The sequence below is a fragment of the Pagrus major genome, chromosome 22 (assembly GCF_040436345.1).
Source record: "Pagrus major chromosome 22, Pma_NU_1.0".
Taxonomy (NCBI): Eukaryota; Metazoa; Chordata; class Actinopteri; order Spariformes; family Sparidae; genus Pagrus; species Pagrus major.
Window position 1 is genome coordinate 22,015,883 of NC_133236.1, and position 27,836 is coordinate 22,043,718.

The 27,836-nt window shown below is 40.3% G+C and overlaps 4 protein-coding genes and 3 non-coding genes across 10 annotated transcripts in view; 6 read left to right on the forward strand and 1 right to left on the reverse strand.

Moving 5' to 3' along the window:
* The first annotated feature begins 132 nt into the window (after positions 1-132).
* Positions 133-7,881, forward strand: LOC141017559 (scavenger receptor cysteine-rich domain-containing protein DMBT1-like). 3 transcript variants are annotated; one of them, XM_073492252.1, is made up of 10 exons: positions 133-259; positions 414-491; positions 885-911; positions 1,072-1,383; positions 3,267-3,560; positions 3,677-3,991; positions 4,294-4,555; positions 4,965-5,279; positions 6,036-6,106; positions 7,751-7,881. In XM_073492252.1, exons 2-7 carry the CDS (start codon positions 440-442, stop codon positions 4,413-4,415), a joined length of 1,122 nt encoding a protein of 373 aa, XP_073348353.1. In that variant the 5' UTR covers positions 133-259; positions 414-439; the 3' UTR covers positions 4,416-4,555; positions 4,965-5,279; positions 6,036-6,106; positions 7,751-7,881. The 3 variants fall into 3 exon arrangements, with proteins under 3 accessions (XP_073348353.1, XP_073348352.1, XP_073348354.1); XM_073492251.1 differs by having other exon boundaries at positions 6,036-7,881; XM_073492253.1 differs by lacking the exon at positions 6,036-6,106.
* A 648-nt stretch (positions 7,882-8,529) lies between these two features.
* On the forward strand, positions 8,530-10,077 carry LOC141017562 (SH3 domain-binding glutamic acid-rich-like protein 3). Its single transcript, XM_073492255.1, has 3 exons — positions 8,530-8,795; positions 9,058-9,225; positions 9,730-10,077. Exons 1-3 carry the CDS (start codon positions 8,751-8,753, stop codon positions 9,790-9,792), a joined length of 276 nt encoding a protein of 91 aa, XP_073348356.1. The 5' UTR covers positions 8,530-8,750; the 3' UTR covers positions 9,793-10,077.
* Positions 10,078-11,079: 1,002 nt separating this feature from the next.
* On the forward strand, positions 11,080-14,889 carry rps12 (ribosomal protein S12). The gene is made up of 6 exons (XM_073492254.1): positions 11,080-11,107; positions 11,232-11,278; positions 12,710-12,826; positions 13,032-13,134; positions 13,994-14,095; positions 14,802-14,889. The coding sequence occupies exons 2-6, from the start codon at positions 11,265-11,267 to the stop codon at positions 14,862-14,864; spliced, it is 399 nt and encodes a 132-aa protein (XP_073348355.1). The 5' UTR covers positions 11,080-11,107; positions 11,232-11,264; the 3' UTR covers positions 14,865-14,889.
* On the forward strand, positions 12,548-12,624 carry LOC141018564 (small nucleolar RNA SNORD101). Its single transcript, XR_012180742.1, has one exon. It is a non-coding gene; the product is annotated as a small nucleolar RNA SNORD101 (small nucleolar RNA).
* Positions 12,877-12,961, forward strand: LOC141018570 (small nucleolar RNA SNORD100). The gene has a single exon (XR_012180747.1). It is a non-coding gene; the product is annotated as a small nucleolar RNA SNORD100 (small nucleolar RNA).
* On the forward strand, positions 13,793-13,875 carry LOC141018568 (small nucleolar RNA SNORD100). The gene has a single exon (XR_012180745.1). It is a non-coding gene; the product is annotated as a small nucleolar RNA SNORD100 (small nucleolar RNA).
* Positions 14,890-15,269: 380 nt separating the features above from the next.
* eya4 (EYA transcriptional coactivator and phosphatase 4) overlaps positions 15,270-27,836 on the reverse strand; it is a 48,687-nt gene continuing 36,120 nt past the window's right edge. The window contains exons 12-20 of one of the 2 annotated variants that reach the window (XM_073492838.1): positions 27,768-27,836; positions 27,475-27,558; positions 23,322-23,411; positions 22,009-22,067; positions 21,383-21,543; positions 19,605-19,719; positions 19,299-19,420; positions 17,533-17,633; positions 15,270-16,148 (exon numbers count right to left, since the gene is read on the reverse strand). The exon at positions 27,768-27,836 is cut by the window's right edge and continues 68 nt beyond it. In XM_073492838.1, coding sequence (XP_073348939.1) covers positions 16,068-16,148; positions 17,533-17,633; positions 19,299-19,420; positions 19,605-19,719; positions 21,383-21,543; positions 22,009-22,067; positions 23,322-23,411; positions 27,475-27,558; positions 27,768-27,836 — 882 coding nt within the window. In that variant the 3' untranslated portion in view covers positions 15,270-16,067. Of the gene's footprint in view, positions 16,149-17,532; positions 17,634-17,718; positions 17,820-19,298; positions 19,421-19,604; positions 19,720-21,382; positions 21,544-22,008; positions 22,068-23,321; positions 23,412-27,474; positions 27,559-27,767 lie in introns of both variants that reach the window. The other variant, XM_073492839.1, reaches the window with a different exon arrangement.

The window sequence follows — 27,836 nt, forward strand, 5'->3', positions numbered from 1 at the left end:
CTGTAAATAGTGTCTTTTTCAAATAGTAAGTACATATTGTGTAAAAATGAAATCTCCTGTCATCCCCAGTCTTTAATGATTGATCCATATGTCAACATACATCCAGGTTGCAGTCCAAGTCCAGGCAGCCCCTTTTATTGGAAAATCACTGGATCTGTACATAGGACTTCTATCCTTTGGATGTTTTAGATGTGATCATTTTTTTTGTTTGAATTGTGAGGTCATTTTAATAGCTGCCCTGACTGGTTGAATTTAAAAGGTAAGTCTCTGTAGTTGATTTTGAGAAAGAAAAATACTGTATGGTTTCCTGAAATCAAGCATTTCTCGTTGCTCTGCTAACGACAGACACTGCCATTTATTTTTCTTAAATAAGGAGTAACAATACTTATTTCTATTTTACTCTACCTTGACAGCATTTGACCCACTTTGAAGACATAATATGATCTTCACTCCTGCTGAAAAACAACATTTTGTTTGTTGTTTGTCATTAGGTGAGTTTCGGTGTTTCCAATTTTACTTACACCATTACACATGTTTCCCTTGACTTCAAAAATCAAAAAATATGATTACAGCAAAATATTTAGTTGCATTCACAGGAACAGAAGTGAAAGTGTGTAAGTGTGTAACAAGAAAATAGTATTTTATCATGGAGAGTCTCTTTTATCAATTTTAAAAAAGTCACTGTTGGACAATTATATCTGTGTCTGAGACCTTTATGAAAATAAAATGGTACATTTCAAGGGGCTGATCTTGATTCATGATAAAGTCACAAATTACAGCATTGACTGCTCTGTATTCTTTGGACAATATTGTTTAAATATTGATGACAAATCCCTGGGTCATCAGGCTTAATTAGAACATTTTACCATATTTTTCTGCTGCAGGTCTACTGAGTCTATCACTGCTTACAGGTCAGTAAGTAAAATCTATATTTCATGCCTAAAAACCCATTTTTATATAGTATTTAGATATTCTGATTTCTACACCATGATATAATGAAAAGGACTTTCTTTTATTGAGTTCATGGTGACACAACCTACAGCTATGGTGCTTTCCTTATTTCATTTGCAGAATGTGACAAAATCAGGCTGGTCGGGCCTTCACGTTGCTCTGGTCGAGTGGAGGTCTACCACGCTGACACTTGGGGAACGGTGTGTGATAATGAGTGGAGTACTGCCAACGCTGAGGTGGTGTGCAGAGAGTTACACTGTGGGACAGTTCTTGAGGCCAAGAAAGGTGCTTTTTTTGGAGAAGGAAATGAAGAAATCTGGCTGAATGATGTGCAGTGTGCTGGCAATGAGTTGTCTCTCCTCAAGTGCAAACACAGACCATTTGGGCAAAATAACTGTGGCCATGGTGAAGATGCTGGAGTCGTCTGTTCGGGTAAGGCTGAGTTCAATCACTTATCTCAGTTTATGTTTGCTGTACTTGACCCATTTAAAACACTTCATCAAATAGTGACCTTCGTACGTTTGTTATGGGAAAATTTGGACATTTCTGGAAACATGCTTGTTTGCCCTCATGCTAAGAGTTGAGAAGATTGAACATCTGTCAACAATATCCGCCTATTGTTGGCACCGCCGTGTAAAGACAACTGGATCATTTCTGTTCTCAAAGTCGCAAATAACAACAAAACAGGACAAAACAAGAGTTTATTCAATAATTTAGTCTATAATGGAAATGTATCGCCATTTAACCTGCCTTTTCCTGGCGGACCACGTGCCTGGTGGCAAACAGATTGTGTAGTGATAACGAGGTTTATGGGAAACCAGTGTAAACGTAGATGGTATCATTCTAAGTCCATTACATTGTGCCAATGACCAACACTGTAACAGATTGTTGTTGTAATACAGAGCTATTTAACACTTACTTTAATTTAGAAAAAAAAAATTACTCACAGCAGCTTTAATTAGTGAGCTTTATAGGCCAAATCACAATGTTTGTTTACAAAGCTCATGCATTAGCTAACATACAGCTTAATTGTCGTTTTCATTATGTTATTTCAAAATGTGTAGATCTAATTCATCTAAAATGCATGTCTGATGCTATCCTATATCATCTGGCAGTGTATCTGAGATGTCCCTGTTGTGTAGATAGCAAAGACACAGTACATGACATAAATGCAGGTGTAACATCAGACAGGTTGGACCAGCATTTTTAACTATACTGTATAACTTCACTCGTTAAAGTTACAGCTGAAAATGACAACAAAAACAGACATGTTGATATTAGAGAGGTACCAATCTTCTTATCTCTTCACCAGTGAGTGAGTGAGCATACTTTGACTTTTGCTTTGTATATTAATGAGGCATTAACCTGAAATTGCAGTTAGCTCATTAAGGCAAGCATCACAAAATCCCACACTTTAAGGAGGTGGGAAATACAGCTGTGGAGAAAAGCAGCTGACACAGCATTTATTTTAGCAACTGAGTATTTAAAAGACAATAGATTGTATTATCAGTTCACAATTTGTTTTCTGCTTTGAGATGATTGCTAACTGTGCTTGAAATGCTTTTGCAGCAGAGGCACAACAGTTCTGCGTGTGATTGCCTGCTACAAATGTATAGGGCAAAGGGCAGAAGGTAGAGTTGGGGGATAAACAGCCACCAGATTACCCATTTGATTGTGTCTATATTTGCATTAAAAAGGTCATTGTGCAGTGCCCATACCTTAACCTCATGTCACCTTCATTCTACATCATGGTGCTGCTGATTATTGCATTCCCATAGAATTGGGGGACAGATTAAAATAATTGAATCAGAAGAGGCAAACTTTTCCTGATTTTTAGTCCTGAGTGTGGGTCAAGCTCCCAAAGTCTTGGTTGTGCATTTTGTGGACTTTAGAAAGCTCCCTTCAGGTTTTCAAAGGCTGAGTCTTACTCATCCTGTTGAGCAAACTGAACTTGAAAATAAAAATTTGTGAAGTGCCCTTTTAAAAATATATTTCTGCCACTGCTGTGGACATTTTACAAGATTTGTTGGCTGACTTTCAAACTGCGTAACATGACAGTTTTATGTTGAAACTGTCAAATGGAATGTTTATTTGTTAGTACTTGCTACCATACAGTACAAAGAGTTAAAGGCCTTGGTATGCAATTTTTTCTGTCAACTTGATGAACGGAACGTGGTCCCACGTGAACAGAAAACGTTCTGCCTCAGTCAGAAATTTTGGTTCTTGGCTTGTACTCATTCCCTTCCACCATAAGGGATTAAGTAAAACAAAAGACAGTTTTGATTTAATTAGATTTCTACCTATATGATTTGCAGATCATGTGAGGGTGGTCAACGGAAGCAATCGGTGTAATGGCAGATTGGAAGTCTACCATGAGGACCATTGGAAACGAATATGCAGCAGTGACTGGGGCAAGGCAGAAGCTGACGTGGTGTGCCGAGAGATTAACTGTGGCACCGCTGTCACTCCGACTGAAGATCTGCATTTTGGAGAGGCACGTGACATGGTTGGAATCAAGACGTCCTGTTTTGGAAATGAGAGCTCTATCTCACAGTGCAGGCTTCAAGAATTCAAGGAAAGCTGTGTTGATGCTACGATTTTCTGTGCAAGTGAGTCAAAACTACATCTGTAAATTTGTAGAGAACTTCACATGGTTAGACTGTCTGCTGTTGTGGATGACTTCTGAACAAACATGGCCCTTTGCTTTTTCTTTTCCACCTGACAGACAGTAAACCAATTCGGCTGATGAACGGGACAAATCGATGCAACGGCCGAGTGGAACTCTTCCACGATGGACAGTGGGGAACAGTTTGTGATAACAAATGGGGCATGCAGGAAGCATCTGTCGTGTGCCGTCAGTTGAACTGTGGGAATGCGCTCTCAGTCAAGTACAATGCCTTCTTTGGCAGAGGTCGGGATCAGGTTTGGTTGGACAATGTTGAGTGTTCTGGTCATGAGAAATCCCTTGCTGACTGCCCGCACAGCGGTTTTGGAGAACACAACTGCGGCCACAATAAAGAGGCTGGTGTTGTATGCTCAGGTAACACATGCCAGACTGTCTGTTGTAAAAAATGTCAAGTACTTGTAAAGGTTGATCAGAATCCTGATTTCATAGTACCATGTTAGAAAATCCTCCTGCAGCCTGTCACAGTTATCATTTGCCGTTCCTCTTTCTGTGTCATATCACAGATTTAGAAGCAGTACTATCTGTTCTCCTTTCCACAAACCCTATCATCCTGAAAAGCATAGGGAAATACTACATCTCACTACTGAACTAAAAACGTTCTTCTCCAACATTTTAAATACAATAGTTAACCCTGACCCTAACTGCTTCCTTTCCAGACTCAGATTGTACAACAGGATTAACCGCTGCTCTGGCAGGGTGGAGGTCACCCAGGGTGGCCAATGGAGGAAAATTTGTCTACAGTGCTGTGCAAGGAACTCGGCTGTGGACCTCCAAATAATTCTCACGAAAGCTTCCATTTTGGTGACACCAGACTGAAAGGGTATACGAGCACATGCGCTAGAAATGTGAGCTCTATCTCCGACTGCGCATTTCAAGAAATCACAGGGACATGTGAAGGTGTTTCTCTTTCATGTACAGGTAAGATGATGTAAGGTAAGAGAAGTCTGTCTTCTCTCAAATATACTGGAACCAGATGGCACTCGTACAAATTTTTCCTCAGTGGAAGATGTAACCATTGACGGCATCCTCCTCAGCCGAGCTGTAATGTTAGCTAGCCTAGTTCGCTAGTCTTCCTTCTGTGTTGTGACACCGAAAGAAATACATGAAACTGCTCACAACAACATCTGTGGATTACCGTGATTAAGCTGGTTATAAGACATTGTTGTTGAGTTTTTCCAGATGTATTTCTTTGTTGCTTTGAACGCCACAAACTGAGTGCCATCTAGTTCCATTATATTTGAATTAAGGCAGACATCTCAAATAAATAGCACTACAGATAAGAGGTGAAGTACTGAATTACTTTAAACGTTATTGGTTCTTTCCTCAGATACTCCACCGATAAGGCTTGTCAATGGCACCGACCGATGCTCTGGCAGAGTGGAGGTTATGCATGACGGTCAGTGGGGAACAGTGTGTGATGATGAGTGGGACCTCAGAGATGCAGAGGTGGTGTGCAGAGTCATCGGCTGCGGAACAGCTAAGACGGCCAAATCGAGTGCCTTCTTTGGTCCAGGCCAGGGAGACATCTGGCTGGATGATGTCGGCTGCCACGGTAACGAGACGTCCCTCATGCACTGCGGATATCCAACCCTCGGGCATAATAACTGTGGCCATGGCGAAGATGCTGGCGTGGTGTGCTCAGGTATCATCTTTGTTGGGTTGTTCTTTCTTATTTATTAGCGCATTATTTATTTATTTCACAAAGTGTTTCCATGCTTACATTTATCTGTTGCCCATAATGCCTCCGATGAATATTTTGCTGATTACGTCAAGAATGAAACTGTTATATCACAGTTATTTCCACTACATTATATGAATGAGGATATCACATGCAATTTGAATTAAATGGTAACTCCAGTGATTTTACACATTAATCTGGTTTAAGTGTCAGTTGCTAAGATGCATTCTGAGTAATGTAGGCACAAGGTTTTGAAAAACAGTCCGCTGGTCTGGCATTACACTCCTATAACACTGTTGGACTCATTATGGACAGTTTCAAAACAAATGATCAAAATCAACACAGCAGAATCAGAGATATCGCCTTTTTTATTCCACGCATTCTTCTTGTTTTCAAAAACCTGACGCCTACATTACCCACAACGTCACTTAGCCACTGACAAACATCGCTGGTGGCAATTTATCAGATTATACACAGCTTCCTCTGGAGCCACAAAGGCTTTATAATACTTTTTTCACATATGTAGTAGTTCTCCTCAAGACCTGCAAACATAGTTAAATGTGTAAAATTGGTGGAGTTTCCCTTTAATCAGATGTTTCTTCGTCAGTTGTAGCGGCAGAAAGTGCTTTCTCTCACAGTGCACACACAGAATATGTCCTGACCAGCCACGATCGTATTGAAGAGGCAGATTGACAAGTCTCTACTGCGGTTTGTCCTCAGGTTCTCGGTCGGATCAATCAGGCCTGAAACCATTATCATTGTGGGATAGTGGAAATTCCTCTGGCTTGTTTGTAAGTCTTTAAACTAGAGCTGTCAATTTAACCTTTATTAATCGCATGATTGTCCATAGTTAACTTGCGATTAATCGCAAATTAATCTCACATTTTTTAATCTTTTCTAAATTAACCTTAATCGGATGTTTTCCAAGTTTTTAATACTCTTATCAACATCGAAGTGGACAAATATGCTTGCTTTATGCAAATGTATGTTTATTATGATTGCAGCAATTCAAAACAAAAACAAATACTGTCCAGAATATTCTCCGGAATAACCTCAAAGGTACTGCATGCTCAAAAAATATTGTGAAAGCATAACATGGAAAACTCAAGCCCAACAACCAACAACAGATGGGCACTGACCTGAATGTAACTTTCCTTAGTAATACTAACACAATGTAGTGTCCAATTTTACACTTGTAAAGGTTAAGTACACAATGTTAATCGGCCTGCAAGCTGAGCCACACACTTAGCAATCGCTGTTGAAAGTTTGTCTCATGTAGAGTTGTCCAGGCGTCTCTGTTGCAAACTTTCCAGCATGGTCTGATGGCAAGGGGGAGGAGGGCTCTCTGCATCAGCTGTGTGTTTGGCCAGCAACTGGTATTTGATAAATGATGTACTCTGATGGTAACTCGGTTCACATTGACAGGAAATGTATATACCTTTGTTGTTGTCGAGAGAACCATCTGGCAGGGTTCCCCAATAGCCTTTTTGGAATAGTGGGGTCTTTAGAAAAAATGGGAAACCATGCCATTACGAAGAATGGAAGTCTATTTTCGGAACAGCGGGGTTTCAGAAAGGCGTTGTGTAACCGAAACAGCTACCCTAAATGAATCATAAATCAGATATAAAGAGCTAATTAGTGAGGTTAAGAAGTTCCAATCCAGGTCCAATATACAGCATACACACATGTAATGTGGAAACTTTGAATGAATAGTTTGATATTTTAGAAAATACACTAATTTGCTTTGCTTTTCAGAGTTGTGAAATGGAGCGAGCAGCTAGTTAGCTTAGCATAAAGACTGGAAAAATGGTGAAACAGCTACCCCAAATGAATCATAGTTTGAATTGGCTGACATTAAGAATCTTATTAAAAAAACATTAAAAAAGCATAGTTATGTACAATGTATGTACAAGAGGTAACCTTGCTTAAGCCTGGACTGGAGCAATGTGAGTGCAGGCCAGCGGGGGACTGGGAAGGAGTGAAAATCGTGCTTCGGCACGGTACGGAGCAACTGGGCCAAACGTGAGTGCGCCCTAAGACACAACAGAGATCATCTTGCAATGGGATCACACCAGCTGAGATGCCGGATCAGAGTGTATGGAGCAATAGAGCACATGACATGAGAGAAGGGAGTTCTCTGAAATATAAATTCATCTAGCAAAGAAATAAGATAAAATAGAGATAAAAAAGAACATTGAAGCAATGAACAATATAGTTGGTAATGATTTTCAACTCTGCCTTTCCATTATGAGCTATAGATGTTAGGTTGGGGTGATTACATAACATGTTCAGCACACAATCTCTATAGTATATCAATAGATTAAAATGTATCAAAAATCTGTATGATAATCGTGTGACTCTCCCCCTTTCTCTCCATCTCTCTCTGCATCTCCTCCACCCTCACCCCTACTGACGACACCTTGTCTCTCTTTCAGGACTTCACTGCTTTTCAAAGAGCAGTTGAGGATGAAGACTTGGAGGGATTTCTCAAACTCTACATCCAACCATGTCACAACCACGTTCGCTGCATTATCTACACATCTAATAAAGCAAACGAACATTAATATTTCTGTTTCCTTTCAGTTGATTTTGTCATGACAAATGTTTTATTCATTTTCGATGACAAATGCTCAAAGAGCAGAGGAAGGCATGAGAGTTTTTGGAGTTGCCCATCTGAACAGCCTCAATTTAATACTGATGCCTCTATTTGACCTACATAAGCAAACAAGACCTTCAGCGAGAACATTGGCTCTTTCTGTGTCATTATTAAAGTTATTCTTCCAGCCTGTAACGCCACAGGGTTGTATTACGATCCGTAACATTAAATCTATTTGTGCTGATGATGAACTGAGGAGTTTCACAGCCTGAGGAAAGAAGCTGCTTTGCAGTTTGGTGGTACGTCTGTAAAACAACACTTACTTTGTTTCACTATCAACTTTCTGTGTCAACCAAAATCAACAAAAAACATGTTTCTTGTTGTCACTTTAAATTAAAATAGTCAATTTTAGGTAGGTAAGTACAAGTGGTGGCCTAAATGTTTGAGAAGCGAGCTTGTTAGTGTCACCGGCTCAAATCCCCCAGGCCAGCGATCCAGTTTTACTGCCTCTGCTTGGTGCTATGAAGGCCCTAAGAATGCTGTTTGCCTTGGTCTAAATGCAGTGTGAACAGCCCCTGTGCGTATCAGTGATTTAACCATCGATGCAGGCATGTCACAGCTGGAAATGCAGACGGCAGAAGTGGGTGTGTCCATGCAGGTAGGCAAGCCATGTCCAAACCTGCTCACCTTGTCTGCTGCTGCAACAAAACCAGCACCACATACCAGGATACCGGAACATTCTCTGTCTCTCCAGTTCTCTCTGCAGCTCTCTCAGCCTGTCTCTCTACAAACCTGTCTAAGTGTGTCTAGATCGAGGTGTTATTGTTAGAATTGCAGACATGACGATCACAGTGTTTGTTACCAGCGTGAGCAGTTCCACGGAGGTAAAGTATGCAGTCTAATTTCAGCCTTGCTTCAGTCTTTTACTTTTACTTAGGCATACTGTTAATACACTGACATATTGGAAACATCTAACAAAAGTAGTAATTACATTTTCATTTCTGTAGACAAACTGCAGCTGCTCATTGTGGATGGTGAAATGAAGTTTATGACAAAATAGAACTTGGTGTACCCATATAGATCACAGGGCTACACATGAATGTAGCATTCTTGAAAACTGCACTGATGAAATACTGTCTTGTCCAGATAAAGAAACATCAGCAAAGAATTTCGATGGTCCTGGACTCCAAGAAGATCCCTCACAAAGATGTGGACATTAGCGCCGATGAGGACAGCAAGGCTTTAATGAGGGAGATAGCAGGGGACAAAACAGCACTGCCGCCTCAAATAGCCAACGGGAACGTCTACTGTGGGGTAAGTCTCACATAATAACCTGCAAAATAAATAGTAATGTGTACTGACTACATAACACACCTTCTCAAAACTAAGGGAGTTATGACTGATTGTTAATCATTTACATGCTTGCTGCATTTCTCACAGAAAACAACACCTTTGGTAGTCAAAGGGCGTAGACGCAGGAATTAAATAAATATTTACAGATTACTAAAGCACCCACAGGACATGTGCAAACTTCACCAATGCATGCAGAAGGGCACATTTATACTTCTTTACACACAGAGATATGCTGTCGGAGAGGTGTTGCTGGAAGTTACAATGGTGGCAACTGTTTTATTTTTCATCAAGTCATTATGAACCTCAGTTTGTGCACTAATTGTGAGTTTGGGCTAACATGTACAGCACACAATCGCTACTACTAACAAATACATTTATGAGGAAGTGTTAAAACAATTTCTGTAACGGTTCCTCTGTCGCTTTCTCTCTTGTCCCTTACCCCCGACAACCTCTTCTGTCTTTCAGGACTACGCTGCATTTGAGGCTGCAGTCGAGGCAGAAGAATTAGAAAAGTTTCTCAAACTCTAAAAGGAGCGTAGACCAGCTGTGGGACATCTCAGCCACATTCCCCATGTTCACTGGAATATCTACATCTAGTTAAGCAAATGAACAAAAAATAAATCTATAAAAGATTATATTAACATTTCTGTTTCCTTTCACTTGATTTGGTTATGACAGAGTAATGGTAATAATTCATGTTGATGAATAATGCTCATAGAAATGTAAATTTGGTTTACAGTGAGGTGGAAGGGAGTTTTTGGTGTTCTGACAGTTTGTATTATTAAATAAAAAAAAATGTTTAAACCATCTGAACTCTGCCTGTTCCACTCATTGACATGTGTTTTGTCATTTCTGTGAAAGGCTAGTACAAAGCGAGGTGAAGAACACTTAAATTGTTTTATGTATGTAAACATACTGTCTAAGAAATGATGACTATTGTGATCAGCTCGGGTTTTTGTCTGAAAAGACTTCAGAGAGTCAAATTGTCCAGTTCAACAGGGAGCTGTATTTACTTATCAGATCCGAGCATCAGCATAGCAACAGATCACATTTGCACTTACATCTGAAAGTGTCAGCAAACCTCCACAAGACCACACCTACAGTCAAACAGTCTGACTGTATTTGTCTGTTATACTTTCTGAAATAACCAAATGTCAACCATGTTAATACCAGTAACATTACACAACCAAGTTGAGGCTATAACATGCATAAACCTGTTACCCTGGTGCTCGTATGAAGGCTTTCACTACACCAACCCCTAGGGCACCATAACATTAAGACAATACTTAATCTATTTAAATTGTTGCAAAGAGGACTTTATGTAGGCTAACACAGCATGTACAGACTCTGATAGGTTATACCTAAAATATTTTGTTGATGAAATAGTTAATACTGAGTATTCAGGGAATATTGGAGAGTAGTGTTTTTTTACACTTTAAATTTACATTTCCTTCTGTTATAGAAATAAAAACAAAAACAAATAGAAAATAGAAATATTTAATTATTGTACACTTTCATAGTTGATTAAGATATGTTGCCTGCATTTATTCATATGATTATTTCTAAATATATTAGTCTAATTCATCTTGGTTTCCATGAATTAATATTGCAGGTCTATATGTAGCCTATTTCTTTGTCTTGTTTTTTTTTTTTTTGCAACAACATTTGAAGAGAGTCAGCGTCCTCAAAAACAACACAAACCAATAATAGTCAACTTTGACAACAGGCAGCACATTGGACGCCACTGTACGGAGCGGATGGGGCCTAGTTGGGCCTGGTGGTATTAAAACCTCGTCGCGGGCTTATGACGTCCTCTTTCCCCGCTGCCTGAGTGGAGGCTTTGGTACGTTTCTTAAGCTACCGGCACAATCCACCGGATTAATTAAACATCTTGATTTATAAAAGCATCACGTTGAGCTGTTTTAGTTGGATAATAACTCTCCTCTCATATCTGTTCTTTATTGCAGAACTTTAAGTCCAACATCCATCAAATATCAACAATGGCCGAGGAAGGGTGAGCATGACTCCTTTATGTGCCGCCAGCCCCACATAGTGTTAGCCGGGATATTTAACAAATAACACACCGCTGACTTGAAGCAACTTTTGGTGGAAAATGCTGTTGGGGGGGGGGGTGTAACTTTACATTATTTCTTGTACAGGCTACCTTCAATGACTGGTGTGATTAAATACTTGTAAATTTACATGAGCTAACTGGCTAGCTTAGCCGAGTAGCAGGTTGGCAGGGTTATGGACACTTGATATCTACGTATGTCAAACAGCTCTCAAGTGTAGGGATGGTTAAAACATGTAGGAAGTTCGGGCGTTTGTGAGCTTGTTTAAAGCCCAGTGAAGTAATCATTTTACTGGGGAAACGTAATTGGCTGCAACAATGTGTGAAATCTGGAAGTCTAGGATGGTCTCTACTTGGAGCCTAAATCTGAATTTTGCTATGGAGTAGTGCACACAGATTTCATTTAATCAAACGTCAGAGTTGGAATAAATGACACAAAACACAAGCAAATGAACGTGCTTTCATTAATCTGCAGGATGTAGCCACTGTCAGTAATTGGGGTTGTCACAATTGGACTCACAGCCTCAAATATGTTTAATATTTCCAATGTCATGCCAGTTTGAGAGCCATACAGATAGGTTTGAGACAATTTAATAAAAAGTGATGCAATGGGAAGCTGCATCTATATGAAAGCGGATGTTTAATACCTTTTTAATAAAATTACATTATAGGATCACTATCAGCCATTGTAGAAATATTTAGATTCATGCAAAATAGATTTGCATTGAGGATAATGAAATTGAAAACCACCTTTTTTTAAAAAATGTTTAATTTCTGCAGGACAATCTGTTCCTTGCTTATGACTTGAGCTTCTTATTGCAGAATTGACATCTGTCAGGGAAACGGAGAAAATCTGTAAAGCCAAAACATGTCAATGTAGAGGAAGGAAATGACCAATCAAGTAATTGTGGAAACATGAGAACAGATGTGTTACATTTATTTTTAATAGGCAATCTATCTCAAACTGGCTTTGATTTGAAAGCATCTCAAAGTGACATGAGCTGTCAACAGACCTTCATCAGCAGGATTAGGTTACATAAACTAACCTAAACATGTAAAATTGGTTTGTACTTGACCTAAAGAATATAAATCAATCTAATCATCCGGACAGGAGATTGTTTCTCCAATTGCCTCACTTTGCTAAATTTGTCACCCCACTGATACTGAAGGGTCGGCTGTCCTAAGACATTCCTCTTTAGTGAGCTCTCTGGTGCTTGAATGATGACTCTATATTCTTTTGTCGGATACCCCTTCACTCTACAATGAGTGAGATCCCTATTCTGACACGCTGGAAGCTCTACTAAAGTCCACTTGTTTGTCATCCCCAGTTTGGTTATTTTTTCTAAGCCTCTTTTTTCCTCCCATCTCTAATAGCGTTGCTGCTGGAGGTGTCATGGATGTCAACACCGCTCTCCCTGAAGTGCTCAAGACCGCACTCATCCACGATGGTCTCGCCCGTGGTATCCGTGAGGCTGCCAAGGCCCTGGACAAGTATGTGGGCGAAAAAATAATTACTTCAGTATTTTGTTTAGTCTTGTAGGTGTATCGCTGATGATATCTTGGCTCCCTCTACTGAGCTTTTATGCAGAAGACTGCCATTGTTACCCAATTTCTGTCTGAGATATGCCTTCAGATTTGGAAATGTGAACATAGTGTATAAACATTTGCTGCAAGCTAATTCAGTGTTCTTTTGCAGGCGTCAGGCCCATCTTTGCGCCCTTGCAGCCAACTGCGACGAGCCCATGTACGTCAAGCTGGTGGAGGCCCTCTGCGCTGAGCATCAGATCAACCTGATTAAGGTAATGAGCAAAACTGATAAAGCACCAGGAGTGAGTCTAAACAGAAAAGATTCTAACATGATTCTCTCTTGAAAGTCTCGATTTAGAAAAGTCAATTAGTCATACAATTGTGATGGCCTGTAATAATTTGGCTACATGTATCTGATGATTGAACCAATTTGATGGAGAAACAACAGAATTAAACATTTGTCATGTTCTTGTTCTTAGCTAGGCTACTTCTTGAGTTTTGGTTGGGATAGTCTGACCCACTGGGTTAGAGTCGTCATTGTGTCGTTACTTCAGGTGGCATTCTCATACCTTCTATCTGCATGTTTTCAACATCCCTCACTGTGGGGAAAACCTCCGATCTAGCACTGAAAATGGCAAGTTACCCTGACCTATAACCTGGTCGTTAAAGGTATGAACAAACGTAAAAAGGCCATTTAATACCAGGGCTTGTTGGTGCATCCTAGGCTTAGTGCCGCCCAAGACAAATGTGATTTTGTTAAATTAAAATCGCATCAAATCGCATTGTGAACCATTGAATCATGAGCTGCTTAGATTCCCATTCCCAGCCTACATTGGGAGGGAAAATGCTTCATCAAATCCACATGTAAAGTCTTTTTCCCAGATGTTTTGTGCAACAGATGAGTTAAGGCAGCATGTTGTTGTGTAGTGCTGTATCACTGATGATAATTTGGCTCCCTCTACTGAATACTATGAGGAGATTGCCACTGTTACCCAATTTCTGTCTGAGATACAGCGGAGTACACACTGCTGCGGTTTATCTGGCTGCACAAGCATTTAAAACTGAATGCATTTGTTACTTCACTCAAGTAGTGTGACTCAATTTGAAAGATGCCGTTTAACTTGATTTCAGGTTGATGATAACAAGAAGCTCGGCGAGTGGGTTGGTCTGTGCAAGATCGACCGTGAGGGCAAACCCCGCAAGGTGGTGGGCTGCAGCTGTGTCGTCGTCAAGGTAAATGACAGTTTGTGCATTCAATTTAAAGAAATGAACCAAATGTTCTTCAGGACAGACGTGCTAATCTTCAGTCGACTACAGCAGGAAGTTGTAGAATGCCAATCAAGTGCAGATGCTTGTGCTTTGTGCCATGCAGCTGATGTTGATAACTCTTGGCTATATGACAGCCAGGGTACGAGCCCCTTCATCAATCAGTGGTGTCTGGGGTCCCTAAGAATGGCTACATACAGTCTCTCATTGAAAGATCACCACTGTTGTCTCAAACTCTGTTGTGAGCAATCTTTGTTTAATAACTCTAAACTTCTAGTTTCCAATGATACGTCTTGCTGAATTTTGGGAAAATGTGTATGCTGATGTACAAGACAACTAAGAATAGTTCCACTTGATTTTAATAGCACGGTTATTACAAGCATGCTGCCTGTGGATGGGATATTTCACTTGAAAGCAACATGTTGACTGTAGCAACTGTTTTGCGACCATCAAAGATGTCCTGCAAATGTGTAATTCTATCAATGATTTTTAGACCTCAATGATTGTAAATTCCACAGGGCCCCTTTTTTTAAAAAAAAAAAAAATTGTTTATCTCCAACATATCCGTACGTCTCACTTTGTGCCTGACATACACTAACAGATGTGTCTGCTGGGCAGTAATTTTAAGTTTAGTGTTTAACTTATTAATCTGACTTTATTTTTCTGTCTATAGGATTATGGCAAGGAGTCTCAAGCCAAGGATGTGATTGAAGAATACTTCAAAGGCAAGAAATGAGAGGTCAATAAATCGTGGAAAATAAGCTGTTGTCTGAAGTGTTTTCTTTTTACTCCTTTTTGGATATTTAACTGACCACCAGTGAGCCCATTTAAGTGATTGGCACTGACTATATAATCATGATCTGCTTGGATATAAAATTTTTATTTTGACTTGATTGCAAACTAACATTTTTGGATGATTCGGTTCATGAAGTTATGCAAAATGGTGGTAAAAGTCAGTAAGAACAAGTTTATTAGAGGACAAAGTTGTGGGGTGTCTGATTTCACACCATTCCTATCGGACTTCTATTTGCTACCAGGAAATGTGGACTATCAATAATACGCAGCACTGTTTCGATTTATTTTTGGTAATGTGATATTTGCTCAGTTATAAACTTCATTAGGGAAGACAAGATGCATAGGTCATTTGGATAAGTTTTCTCCGTTTTTATATCTACATACATAGACATTTCTGAATAAAGAAAAGACATTCAAACACATTAAGGCACAACACATCATAACGCACATCCTCAGTCCCCCTCACCCTCCCCCCAAAATTACAAAAATCCAGAGGAAAAAACATCCCAAAGCTTTAAATTTCCTTTCTTTGACAAAAACATCCACCACTGCCCTTTTAAGTTTATTGTAAATAATTTACACAAGTTTCTGCCACAGACTGCATTGTTGTGATTATACCACCAGGAAGAAAATGCTTTCTTTTAAAAAAAACAAACAAAAACAGCCATTATCCCCGCACACATAATGCTGCCTGTACAGAGTAGCCTTCATTTATTGAAGATGGATCGTTCCAGGTGACCCACAGAAGGCCGGACACTGGCCTTTGTGCTCCAGAACAAACCAAAGAGGCCTCCTTCCAGGCCACGCGAGGTCTTCAGCCTTTACAGGCTTTCAGTCTGCTGCAAGCACAGTAGACAGGGTTTTCACAGCGGTCCGCTCCCAGCATCGAGGGGGCTGGGCTGGGTAGTTGAGTCGCCTCTTCAGCCCACTGTTCTTTTTCATTTACCTCCTTTCACCTCTCCTTTTGCTTCTTAAGACCGTTCAGAGTTTGTAAATCCAGACGTTCAAAAAATCAAGACAAAAAATAAAATCACAAAAACGGTTGCAGTGTATTGTTTGTTCTTAAATAGTTATACAAAAGAAGGGGGCTGCCTGGCTGACCATGTCCATAGTAACATTGCATGAGTCCATATTGCTATAATAGTTACAGGTACTCAAACTCCAGTGCTTGGTGTAGTGCCAGCAGGTCAGAGTGACTGGATATCCTCCAGAAAGGCATGTTGTGCTGTGGAGTGAACACACACACATCATTAAAACCAACAGTACTGCGTCTTAGCTGCATACCACCACCTTAAGTCATGCAAGCTACACTACAGTAGCTTGTAGCTGCTTGCTTTGCAAAAGCACTGCAAACAAAATCCATGCAATCCTAAGTAAAGGCTTAAAGGAAGAGCTCAGCATTATGGGAAATGTGCTTATCTGCGTCTGTGCCGAGAGCAAATTTAGATAACTGATATTACAATATGATGTGCCTGTTCAGTAGGGCTACGGATGGGCAGTATATCAATAGCCTATTATATGAAAATTATGTACATTTCAGAATATTTGGAGATATATCATCTATGAGCATATTGTCTAAAAATTATTGCCATATCTACAGTCACCAGCTGTTAGCTGTACATAAAGACTGGCAATGGGGGAAAAAAGCCTGTCTGGCTCCATCCAAAGGTATAAAAGTAAACCTCTAAAGCTCACAAACTAATATGTTAATGTGTAGAAATAATTATTTGTGATTTTATGATGAATGACAACACTTTATGCTAAGCTAAGCCAACCAGCTCATGTTTTCACCATGAGGTTGCCTGGCAAACAAAGTAATATACTTCACGGGCCCATAAAACTCAGGTTTGGTTTGAATTAAACAAGATATAGCCTAATTCCATCCCACGTTACAAAAAAAACTTCTGTTAAGCTAAGATACCTGGCTGCTGTAGCCTTATGTTTTTAGCGGACAGATGTGACACTGGTATCAATCCTCTCATCTAACTCTGAGCAAGACAGCAAAAAAGCACATTTCTCATAATGTCAAAGTGTTCCTTCAACAATCCCAGCACCCAGCGTTAAGAACAACACCCAAAGCTGGAGAAGAGATGGGATTTATATTCACACTTACAGAAACACGTCCTAGTTTGTTGTGATATAACGGTACAGTATCGATGTAACACAAGACTCCACACACCAATGGATAAAATCCAACATCATTGCTCAAAACAAATGAGATTGATCAAAGCTTAACCACTGTACATGTGTGCAGCCAATTCATTTACAGTGTAAAATCTGACACAAATCATGTTGACTTTAGAAGTATACGATTCAAAGCAATGAGTCATTTGAAAAATTCGGCTTCAGGTTGGGACTTTCAAAAATGGGTGCAAAATTACATTAGCTAAGCCTCAATCTCAAAGTTTCACTCTGACAGTTGCAATCAAAGGTCTCCCCACCCTCCGTAAAAAAAGGAAAAAAACAACAACAAAAAGCAACAGCAAGTAGAACAGAAAAAGTGAACGACCAACACAAAACCTCTACAGCAAAGAAAGGCAGGCTTCGTCCAATCAGAGCTCACACTGTGAGGAGTAGGCGGGGTCATGGTGAGGTTGCGGGTCCATTACCTTTTTGGCCGCCTGCTCCTCTTCCACACCGTCCCCAATTACAACATACACTACTTTCCTGCCAAACCTTTGCATTATGCGTTCAAAGCAACTCTCTTTTCCTGCAAAAAAACAAATAAACAAGGGGGAGGAAGGAAGGAGGGTAACAAGGTCAGAGGGGTCAGAGTTCAGAAGTCGTTTGTTTACCTGGCTGGCCGCATGCTCTTCATCCTTCCCATCGCCAATCACAACATATGTAATGTTAGTGCCAAAGCGGGAGACTATACGCTCAAAACAGCTCTCTTTGCCTGGAGACAAACAAACGGGCTTTCACAGGTTTTTCACTTGTTGTTTGGGTGAAAATAAAACAGATGAAGAGGCAGAGCTGTGTGCGTTAAGGGTGAGGTGAAGGAGAAGAGACAAGGAGAAGATACGGGAGGCTGATGAGGGCTAAAACATTGAAATACGTGTACATACACTGAAAATGTGCCTGTTCGCATTAAAAATGTCCTGTGTGGATGTTGAACTAAATATTGTAATCTTTAATTGGCATTTGCTCTGACTTTATTTTGAAAATTAGGAAGTGGTTTTGGCATTTTTTCAGTGCATTTTTAAATGCGGACGTGCACTTTTTCAATGTGTATGTACACGAATTTCACCCTGATCGGCATTCCTATGCAACATACATAATGCTAAATGAATGTAGGCTCCTCATGCACAGTAATGTAACCAGGAGTCTGAGGTTCAGGCTAATAGTCTGTTGAGGATGGATGTAATGTCGTTTAGGGTCGAGTGAATTGGAGAATAAAGGCCTTTTCACACCTGAAAGTCTGAACCAAGGTTCATGTTCTTGTTGCATTGTATACATTTGATCCAGCTAGTTTTGGTTATGCAAGCACACTAAAGAACTATGCATGACATACCTACGCCCTGCTGCGCCCCCTATTCTTAGAACTGATTGGTTTGTGGCATTGCTCTCCGTCCCCTGTATCATCTCTCTCTCATCCTCGCGGGAAATAATTGAAAAAAATAAAAGTCGTTAGACTAAGTGTCAGTTAAAAAATGTTGTCTCTCCTTTGTCAGGTTCTGAAGATAGCCTGTAAGAACTTCATGTAATTGGTCCTCGGTCCTCGTCACCACCCCAAAAAATGTATTCACAAGTTTGATCCAATTTTGATCCAGACATGATAAAAATAAAAAATAAAAAACGCTATGAAGATGCTATCTTGGATGCCTCTATGGTAGATAAAACATGATACAGTGCCCTCTTGGGTGCCCTTCTAGTTCACTATGAACGTATCACAACCTTGTGCGTGCTGCTGCCCCACCACATACAGCTGGCTCCCTTGTTTTTTTTTCGCCCCCGTCCCTCAAACATCCCGAGTCCGCCACTGAAATATTCACTCAATGAGGTAAAGTATTTTAAAGCGTAACCAGCGTGAGCTATTTCCTTTTTAAATGTGTACTAGGTTCAGTGTTAATTCCCCCCCCCCCTCTCATAAGCACACACATAGGGTTTAAAATAAAACATACTGTAACTCAAACATTTCCAACCGACCGTTCAGTGAGCCTGAGCCCAACTAGAGCAACACATTTAATATTGTAACAGAGATATCAGTAACATGTGGAGTAGATGAAGATAATCATGAAAATACATGCAGCCTTTGAACCGTTAAGATACCATAAATAAAAAATATAGAGTCAATTACTATTTAACAATACAATATTACATTTTGATTAAGAATTTATGAAATGTATGTGTGTGTGCACAAGTGTTTGTGGCTTACCTATTTTTGTTGCACTGTAAATGTTCTCGATGGGGAAAACAGATCCCAGACTATATAAGAGAACTTTAGCCAGCGCTGGTATGAGCTGCGTCGTGGTCACCAGCACATTTACACAGTTACTCCTGTGGGACACAGACGGAGAGCAGACCTCGTTATGTACAAGCCAGCGAGAGGATTGATGAATGGATCATGAATTCATGTCCTATGACCCTGAATATGGATTAGCTCCCACGCTCTGTATCTAGACCTTATTAGTTAGCAGGTGGGAAGGGACAAGGAGAGTTTAAATGTAACAGAAAGTGGCACCTGGAGCTGATGATAGACAGGGACTTGAGTGCGTGGGTGAGCCAGGAGTCTGTCAGAGCCTCCACCTCCGCTCTGAGCTGCAGCCAGGCGTCTCTTTTAGCAGGACCCAGCAGACCTAAAAAAACGGCATGACTTTAGTAAACCTCACAGCCACAGGCACAACACAAGGCCATGCTTATGTGGGCCTTCAAGGTAGTGTATCACATATTTTATTGGTGTTAACTGTTACAAACTGTAAAACCTGTGATAGTGTTTAGTGCTTAACAGTTTAATGGTGCTTGTTGTTGGTACAACGCTGCTAAATCTTATTTAAAGAGGCTCCAATGGAGAGTTTTGATGTCCTACTGTCTAAATACGGTTTTAGAATAGTTTCCAGTCTTGAACAAATAAAAGTTACGAGGAAACATTAATATATGTTTTTCACTTTGGCATGAAATTGGCCTTATTATTCTATTGGAAATTGCAGCTTTGCTACTGATATCTACGGAAGCCCTCAAGGGCCATGCATTCATACATTTTATTTCCTCCGTTTTCCCGTGATAACGAGTTAATTTCATTTGTTTTCTCGAGATCTCGAGTTATTATCTCGAAATAACAACTGCCGTTTTCCCGAGATAACAGGATAATTTTCTCGAGATCTCGAGATAACGAAACTTTGTTTTCCCGAGATAACGATATAATTAATTTGAGATCTTGAGAAAACAAAACAATAGTGCAGTATATTAAATCATTGCAGGAAACATCATTCAGTGTAGCAATGTCAGAGGAGCAGGAGCATATCGATCACCACGTCACATATCTTTCAATCAAGGCCTGACACAGGCTGAAATAGCATTATGCCTTGCTATTACAGATAATATACACATTAGTGTGCGTAATCTAAAAAGACAGTTAGCAAGGCTTCAGCTATATCGGCGGTGCAATCTAAGTGAACTACATAGCTACATAGCTGACCAGCTACGAGGTCCCGGGCGTCTCCATAATCTCAGGCCTATCATATCACAGTCATTATCTCGAGATCTCGAATTAATTATATCGTTATCTTGGAAAACAAAGTTTCGTTATCTCGAGATCTCTAGAAAATTATCTCGTTATCTCGGGAAAACGGCAGTTGTTATTTCGAGATAATTACTCGAGATCTCGAGAAAACAAATGAAATTAACTCGTTATCTCAGGAAAACGGCAGTTGTTATTTCGAGATAATTACTCGAGATCTCGAGAAAACAAATGAAATTAACTCGTTATCTCGGGAAAACGGCAGTTGTTATTTCGAGATAATCTGCTCTGATTGGTCAGCTCTCGCAGGACTGAGCAGGCAACGGCCATCATGATGCATCAGCTCTTGTGACATCACAACCTTAAGTCCTGACAGCTCGTTTAAAAGCACACTTTCCAAATACAGGCTGATATGTATTTCTCTGTGGATTGAGAGTTTTTGATGTCACATTAGATTTTTAGCATCAATACCTGCGTTATAATAATAATAATATTAATAATAAAGGCTTTTTACAATATGGGACCTTTAATGTCTTTAGTTGTATTAAAACTGTTACACTATGAAAACTGACTTAGTGACAGAAATGAAAGGAAATAATTAACAGAACCTGTCCAGAATGTATGGAAAACACAAAACAATTCCTTTGGTGCATAACTCTTTTCAGACAGAACTTTAGTTTCATCACTCCTGCAGTTCTGGTTAAACTGAACATTGACCCTCCCTCTCAATCACCCTCCTAACTGTCCCCGGTGTACAGCAAATTCCCATCAGATTGGCTTACCCCCCACATTGTTTTTGTACGTGCTATATAACTCTTTGACTCGTCGGTAGCGGAAGGCCAGTTTCCTCATCCAGTCGACCCCGCCGCGGACACCAGTAGCCAGGCACAGGTTGGCGCTGGTTGCAGCTGCATGGAAGCCATCAGTTGCAAAACTGTAAGTACTGTCAATAATAATGATATGTTTTATTTGAAAAATCTGCTCTGGTAGAACAAAAAGATCAACTGGTTATTATTATAATTCAGTACTATTAACACAACTCCCCATAACTTTAAGAATGCAATTTATTACTGCCTTTAAAATGCAAAGAAAATATATGTATTTATATTATATAGACAAGATGAATACTGGAATTTGTGAATTATCACCCGATAAAAATACCTCAAAATCATCAACAATGTTTACATTAATATTCAAGCAACAAAATGTACCTACCTGGAGAAACAGTCGATTGCTGAGTGTCATCCCTAAATTGTCAAATACTGACGCTTTGGTTCGGCATCCGACCCGAGTCGCCAGCCCAAAGCGCCAGTACTTGACGATCTTGGTAGGAGACTGAACAATCAGCTATCTTTCTCCAGGAAGTTACAATTGTTGTTTTAAAACATATGAATATTTAAATCCTCACCTTAAGTCCTGGCCATTGTCATCTGATGATACGTCATCAATATGTACCTGATCACACTCCTGTACACAAACACAAAAAATAAGTTGGTTGGTAAGTTAAGGTGCATTTGCTAGATAAAAAATAAGCATGAAAAAACTAGAATGTAAGGCAGGGCTGTCACAATATCCAGTTTTCACTGGACGATTATGATGGGCAAAGTAATTCACAATAATGATATTATCGCGATATATACAGACATTTTGAATTAAAAATGTTCATCAGTGAAACTTATCTTTAACTTTGTCAAATGAATAAATCTCGTAATACGAGAGTAGGGAGGTGGAGGTGAGTCTGTGTTACTGCAAGAGACGTTTGTGTAACTGAACAAAAAGAACGATTACACTTCTACAGTTACTGCGCCTTCTTTCTCTTTTTCCATTTAATGTCATGATTATTATTGTTATAATGTGATTGTTATGCCACCTGCTATGACAAAGCAAGAAAAAGCAAGAAGAAGAAAGAAAGAAAGCATGGAAATGATTTAAGGCCTGGATTCATGACACAATATTATCCTATGTTTGTCACAATATCAATATTTCATCTTGTATATATCACGGTTATCGTCAGTACCGGTTATTTGCGACAACCCTAACTAATGAGATAGAACACATACACATTTTTACCTTAAACAATTTAAACAAACAAATATTAATTCTTTTTTTTTTTGGTCCCGCCAGATGTTTTTAGCAAAACATAAATAAATATAGAACTTTTTAAAAGTTGTATTTGAATCGCTTGTGAGGATATTTTTTAGGTAATTAATTATTTTTCATAATCTGAGTATGGTGGGCAGATTTAACGAAACTTGGGATCCTAGTACTATAGAAGCCCTGAGAGGCAAGTAAAAAAAACAACATACATGTGAAGAAAATGTCTTTCTAACTTCCTAAGTCATAAACAGGAGAGAAAGCAATTTAGATCAGACTTAGAAACTGGATCACCAGAATCTATTTTATCTCACTGGCCTCTCAAGGCTTCCGCATATGATCATTTTGCATCTTAACATTACAACAGGTGCTGTGGTCCACCATGAAGTTTCAGTCTTGGGCGCCTCTGATTTACAGTAATCTGGCGTGTTACATCACTTCACACCACTAGAGGGCAGTAGCAGTGTTTAACTGAGTGACAGCCTGACTTCAAGAAACTTTTAAGTGCTTCATGTTGTGCTCTGTGCAAAAATGTGAATGCTGTGCGAGAAAAACTGCGAGCATTTCAACATGTCCTAGAAAACTCTGAATGTGTGTTTGTGTATGAGTCTGATATCAGTGTCTCACCTCCAGGTCATTAAAGAATAAGTGTGAGTCGGCCAAGTTGAAGATCATCTCCTCCATCCTCAGACCCAGCGTCACCGCCATAGGAGGGTCCTAATAGATGAGAAAGATAACATCATTGTCATCATCACATTATGACAAATTATTTCCTTTACTCTCTCTGAGGGACGTTACTTCCTCCTGTCCCAAAAATCTAATTTCCAGGCTTTAAACACCTACTTCATCCCAAATCACCCTCCCCTCCCACCACTTGAAGAGCTGGTACGCTCCACTCATCTCAGCAGATGCTGACAGACAGGTTGCACTTGTTCTGTCCCATCAACATTCCTTATGGCTTGGTGGTGGTGGTGGTGGTGGTGGGGGTGTGCAGGGGGTGAGAGTGTATTGCAGAGAGTAACTCCCCTCAAAGGGAGATGCTGTGTGGTGTGTATGCGGTATGTGAATGGTTTGTGTGTGTGTGTGTGTGTGTGTGTGTGTGTGTGTGTGTGTGCGCGAGAGAGAGTGTTTGGGAGCCTGCCCTGCCAGCTCGGGGCTCAGCTGCAAAAACCATCATCTGTGATAGGTCAGCAAGGGACGACAGCTTGCCGCGCGATTCGCTGACGCCGTCAGACGACCAGAATAGAAAAAGAAGCTAACAGGAAGGAGAGTGAAAGTGAGAGAGCGAGGCACACAGACAGAGAGAGAGAGACAGAGAGAGAGAGAGAGAGATGGACGGCATTCTCGAGTGCAAGAAAAAAGAAAAACAGAGAGTGAGTGCTCCATAAAGTGTGTAGAGCTCTCCAAAACGTAACAGCTGCTAATAGTGATAGCAGAAATTTTGACAGCATTTCTTTTCCTGCTTCGCTGTCAATCACAGAAACAAGAGGCACTCGAGTTTGCCTCCCAGGTAATGATTATGTTGGCTGCCTTCCACAGCGGAGGTTTGAACATCGGTTTGTGTCGAAACACTCGCAGCTGAAATGTGCGAATTCCCTTTGAGCAGCTGAATTTGGGCTCCAGAAATGCTGAGGTGGCTTTTTTTTTTTTGTAATATCTTGCCAGACAAGTTCAATCAATCACAGAGAACTGCAAATATTACTTTGGCCTGGGCCAGAGTAGCCTGAAACAACTCCACTCTCCACCTCCGCTGTTATCATTCGAGCGCTGGAAACTCAACACTTCGTGAAAATGATCCCGGCTTACAATAACTCCTGCACTGAGAAATGTGATGAGTGTGCATCTGTGTGAAAAAGATGTGCATATTCATTAAAAAGTGAAACATCATTTAAAGCAGATATATCATAAGAGCCTGTATGAGAAGGGTACTTGGCTCTTGTGGTTCCTATGTCAACAGTGTAAACACTATTTTGGGCGAGGTGTGAACAGACACAGCTGCCACTATATTTCTTGAGGGCAGCAGCAGCAAATGAGGTGAAGAAAATGCTCTGACAATCATATTCTGACATGTATCTTATCTGTTTTGGGATACTAGGTCAGATTTTTGGGCTTTATTACACATGAAGACATGCTATCAGAGGGTACATGAGACCTAGGCTCACACAACAGACCTATCTCTTTCAGCACTGGAAAAAAGGTCACGCTGCATCCAACTATTATCCTGGTATAGGGGAAAAAATCCCTGGCTTGTTTGTATTTCTTTAAACCAATCACAATCGTCTTGGGCGGGGTTAAACCCAGGATGCAGCGAGGGTGCCCCTGCAAAATGGTGTCGGATTCAACTTGTTTTGCAAGTGGAGAGACGAGCCCTGGCAAAAAATGGCTAGTTTCTCACAAAAGAAAGGGTAAGAGCTTCTTGTTTACGTTTATACCGTTAGCGACCAGGTTACTGTTAGAGCAACTTGTTGTTTCCTGTAGCAACGAGGATTCTGAACACACAGACAGCGGAGGGGAGGAGAACGCGACTTGAACTGGGCGCCCTATCGCAGGCTTACACCAACAATCTACATCTGCTGAGTCAGACTGTATAAGACCTGATTTAAAGGGTAACTTCACCAATTTTACAGAGTAATGTGTGTTGAGAGGTCTTGGGGAGTGCTACTGCATATGTGAAAAAAGCAGTATAAAGACTTTTGTGGCTCCAGAGGAAGCTGCATGTAATCTGATAAACTGCCTCCAGTGATGTCACTCAGTGGTTGCACTGTGGGTAATGTAGGCACCAGGTTTTGAAAAGCAGTCCACCGGTCAAGCATAACTCTGTTTGACTCATTATGGACAGTTTAAAAACAAATCAAAATCAAAACAGCAGAACCAAAATTAATTTGCAAACATGATGCCTACATTACCCACAATGCAACTTAGCCACTGAGTGATGTCACTGGAAGCAATTTACCAGATTACACGCAGCTTCCTCTGGAGCCACAAAAGGCTTTATATTACTTTTTTTTCACATATACAGTATTACTTCCACAAGACCTGAAAACACACTTTAATGTGAAAAAAATTGGTGGAGTTACCCTTTAAGCCACTGACACAATCTCATTCATTATTTCACTACAAGTCAGGAGAAACGCACAGCTTTCTCTCCTAGATCCAAGATTTAAATTGAGATATCATCCGTCAGTATTCAGTATTTCTCCCGTATAAAAACAATGCAATACAAGCTGAATTAACCACAAGGCTGCATGTGTTCTCTTTTATACACGCACACACACACACATACACGGACACCCACACACGTACAGTAATTTACAACTCACCAGGGCCTTTCTTGTACCCATTAAATCCCAATTGCCAAACATTAAATTCCACGACTGCGGAGCAACTAGGAAGTACATCAGTGCCCACAAAGCCTATCTGTAAAATGCCTGGGCTCCTATGGCTGGCTCCAAATAGCATGTGTGTGCCATGCCAGCTTTTGTTTGACTGCCAAACAAGAATATCAGTACATGCTCTGCAGGCTGAAGAGTGGGATGCAAAGCCCCGTACAGGCAGGCCGGTGCCCACAGGAAACGACATCACCCAATAAAAATCTGTGGCCTTGGCCACATATGATGATCCCAGATCAGAGCCAAGACTTATTAAAATAAAGGGAACTATAAACAGTGTAGCTGTTATGTGAGAAGGCCGAGACCACCGAATAAGATCCCAAAGAAGACTGGAATAAACATCAGTCCAAGTGAAAAAAATTAGCATGACAAATTATTATCAAACTGTAATTACTCGTGTTTTTTAAATGTATTCTTAACATGTTGGACATTTAAAGACTCACTCATGTTTTCATGTATGTGGTCATCATCATAAATTGACCATAACATTCCTGAAGTACTCAGTGTGATGTTTATACTGGAGGAAATGAAGCTCATTCAACTGGTGTGCTCATTGTGAGGTTTATATTTAATATCTGACTTTATAAAATACTGCATGAAAATGAAAAATTGGTGGCGTACCCTGCCACCTTTCTAGCTTCAGTGTTCTGGGAACCTTGTTTTCCTCTGAGAACAGCTTGTTTATTAAGTTATGGAAAAGATAAATATTTCTGAGTTTGTATTTTTACCTCATTAGTATATTTTATAAATATCAAAATTCGGAGTTTGAATTTCTTCTCCAAAACTACGAAGTGCCCCTTTAATAATAACAATAATATTAAAACCAGTCCAAAAGATACAGATACAACTCTATTTTATCCTAACTTGCTATATTACCAATGGATCTTGCTACATAAAATCACCTTTAGTTTTATTTGTAGAAAATCTTTTACCAAATATTTTTAAGTCATTAACTTTTAGGAGACGTGATATTTTTTTTACCCAAAAGAACGTAAAGAGGGGGTGGAAATGCTTCTTTCAGCTCTGAAGGTTTTCCTTTTCTTACAGCCCCAACAACTACCACCAATCACAGGGCAGGGTCGCTTGCATGCAGCCTGTCAAGCACAGCCCGGGGCGAAAAAACTCCACCAAGCACTCGCTCCAGGAATACTCATTAGGCTTATTAAGGGGTTGATGCTTCAGTTATAAATCCACCATTTGGCCAGTTGTGGTCATTTTTGAGCTAATATTCATCAGCCTCCATTTAATCAAATTCAGACCTGTGTTGTCCCAGCTGTAATCTGGGATTCCATTTTGGCAGAAAGAAAATGGATGGAAAGACATAATGCAGGCTTGAGTTATTACAACACAATAATAACAGACATCCAGCGGAGGCAGGGCGACGACCTTACCTTGCCATATTTCTGTGCGTAGGAGCCCGTGAGCAGAGAATGGAAGACGATGATCGTCTCGTCTAGATCCCACACAAACACCCTCTGGAGAACAACAAAAAAAAGAAAATGGCGCGTCCATGTTTTTAGCCTGTAGGTGCATTCGTGCTCAACTGGACAGTGACATGGGTGGTCCCGCACTCTATCAGCCTCTCCTCTGTTGTATTCAACAGGATGAAGATCAAAGAGAATTCCACATATCCATAGAGATTTGAATGTAATATTCAGTCAGTGGGTGTTTTCTGGTCCCTTACCTCCAGGTCACTATCAGGGGGAGGGGAGGGGTTGTTCTTGCGGCCCCTTCCCCGGGACTTGGACCCCCC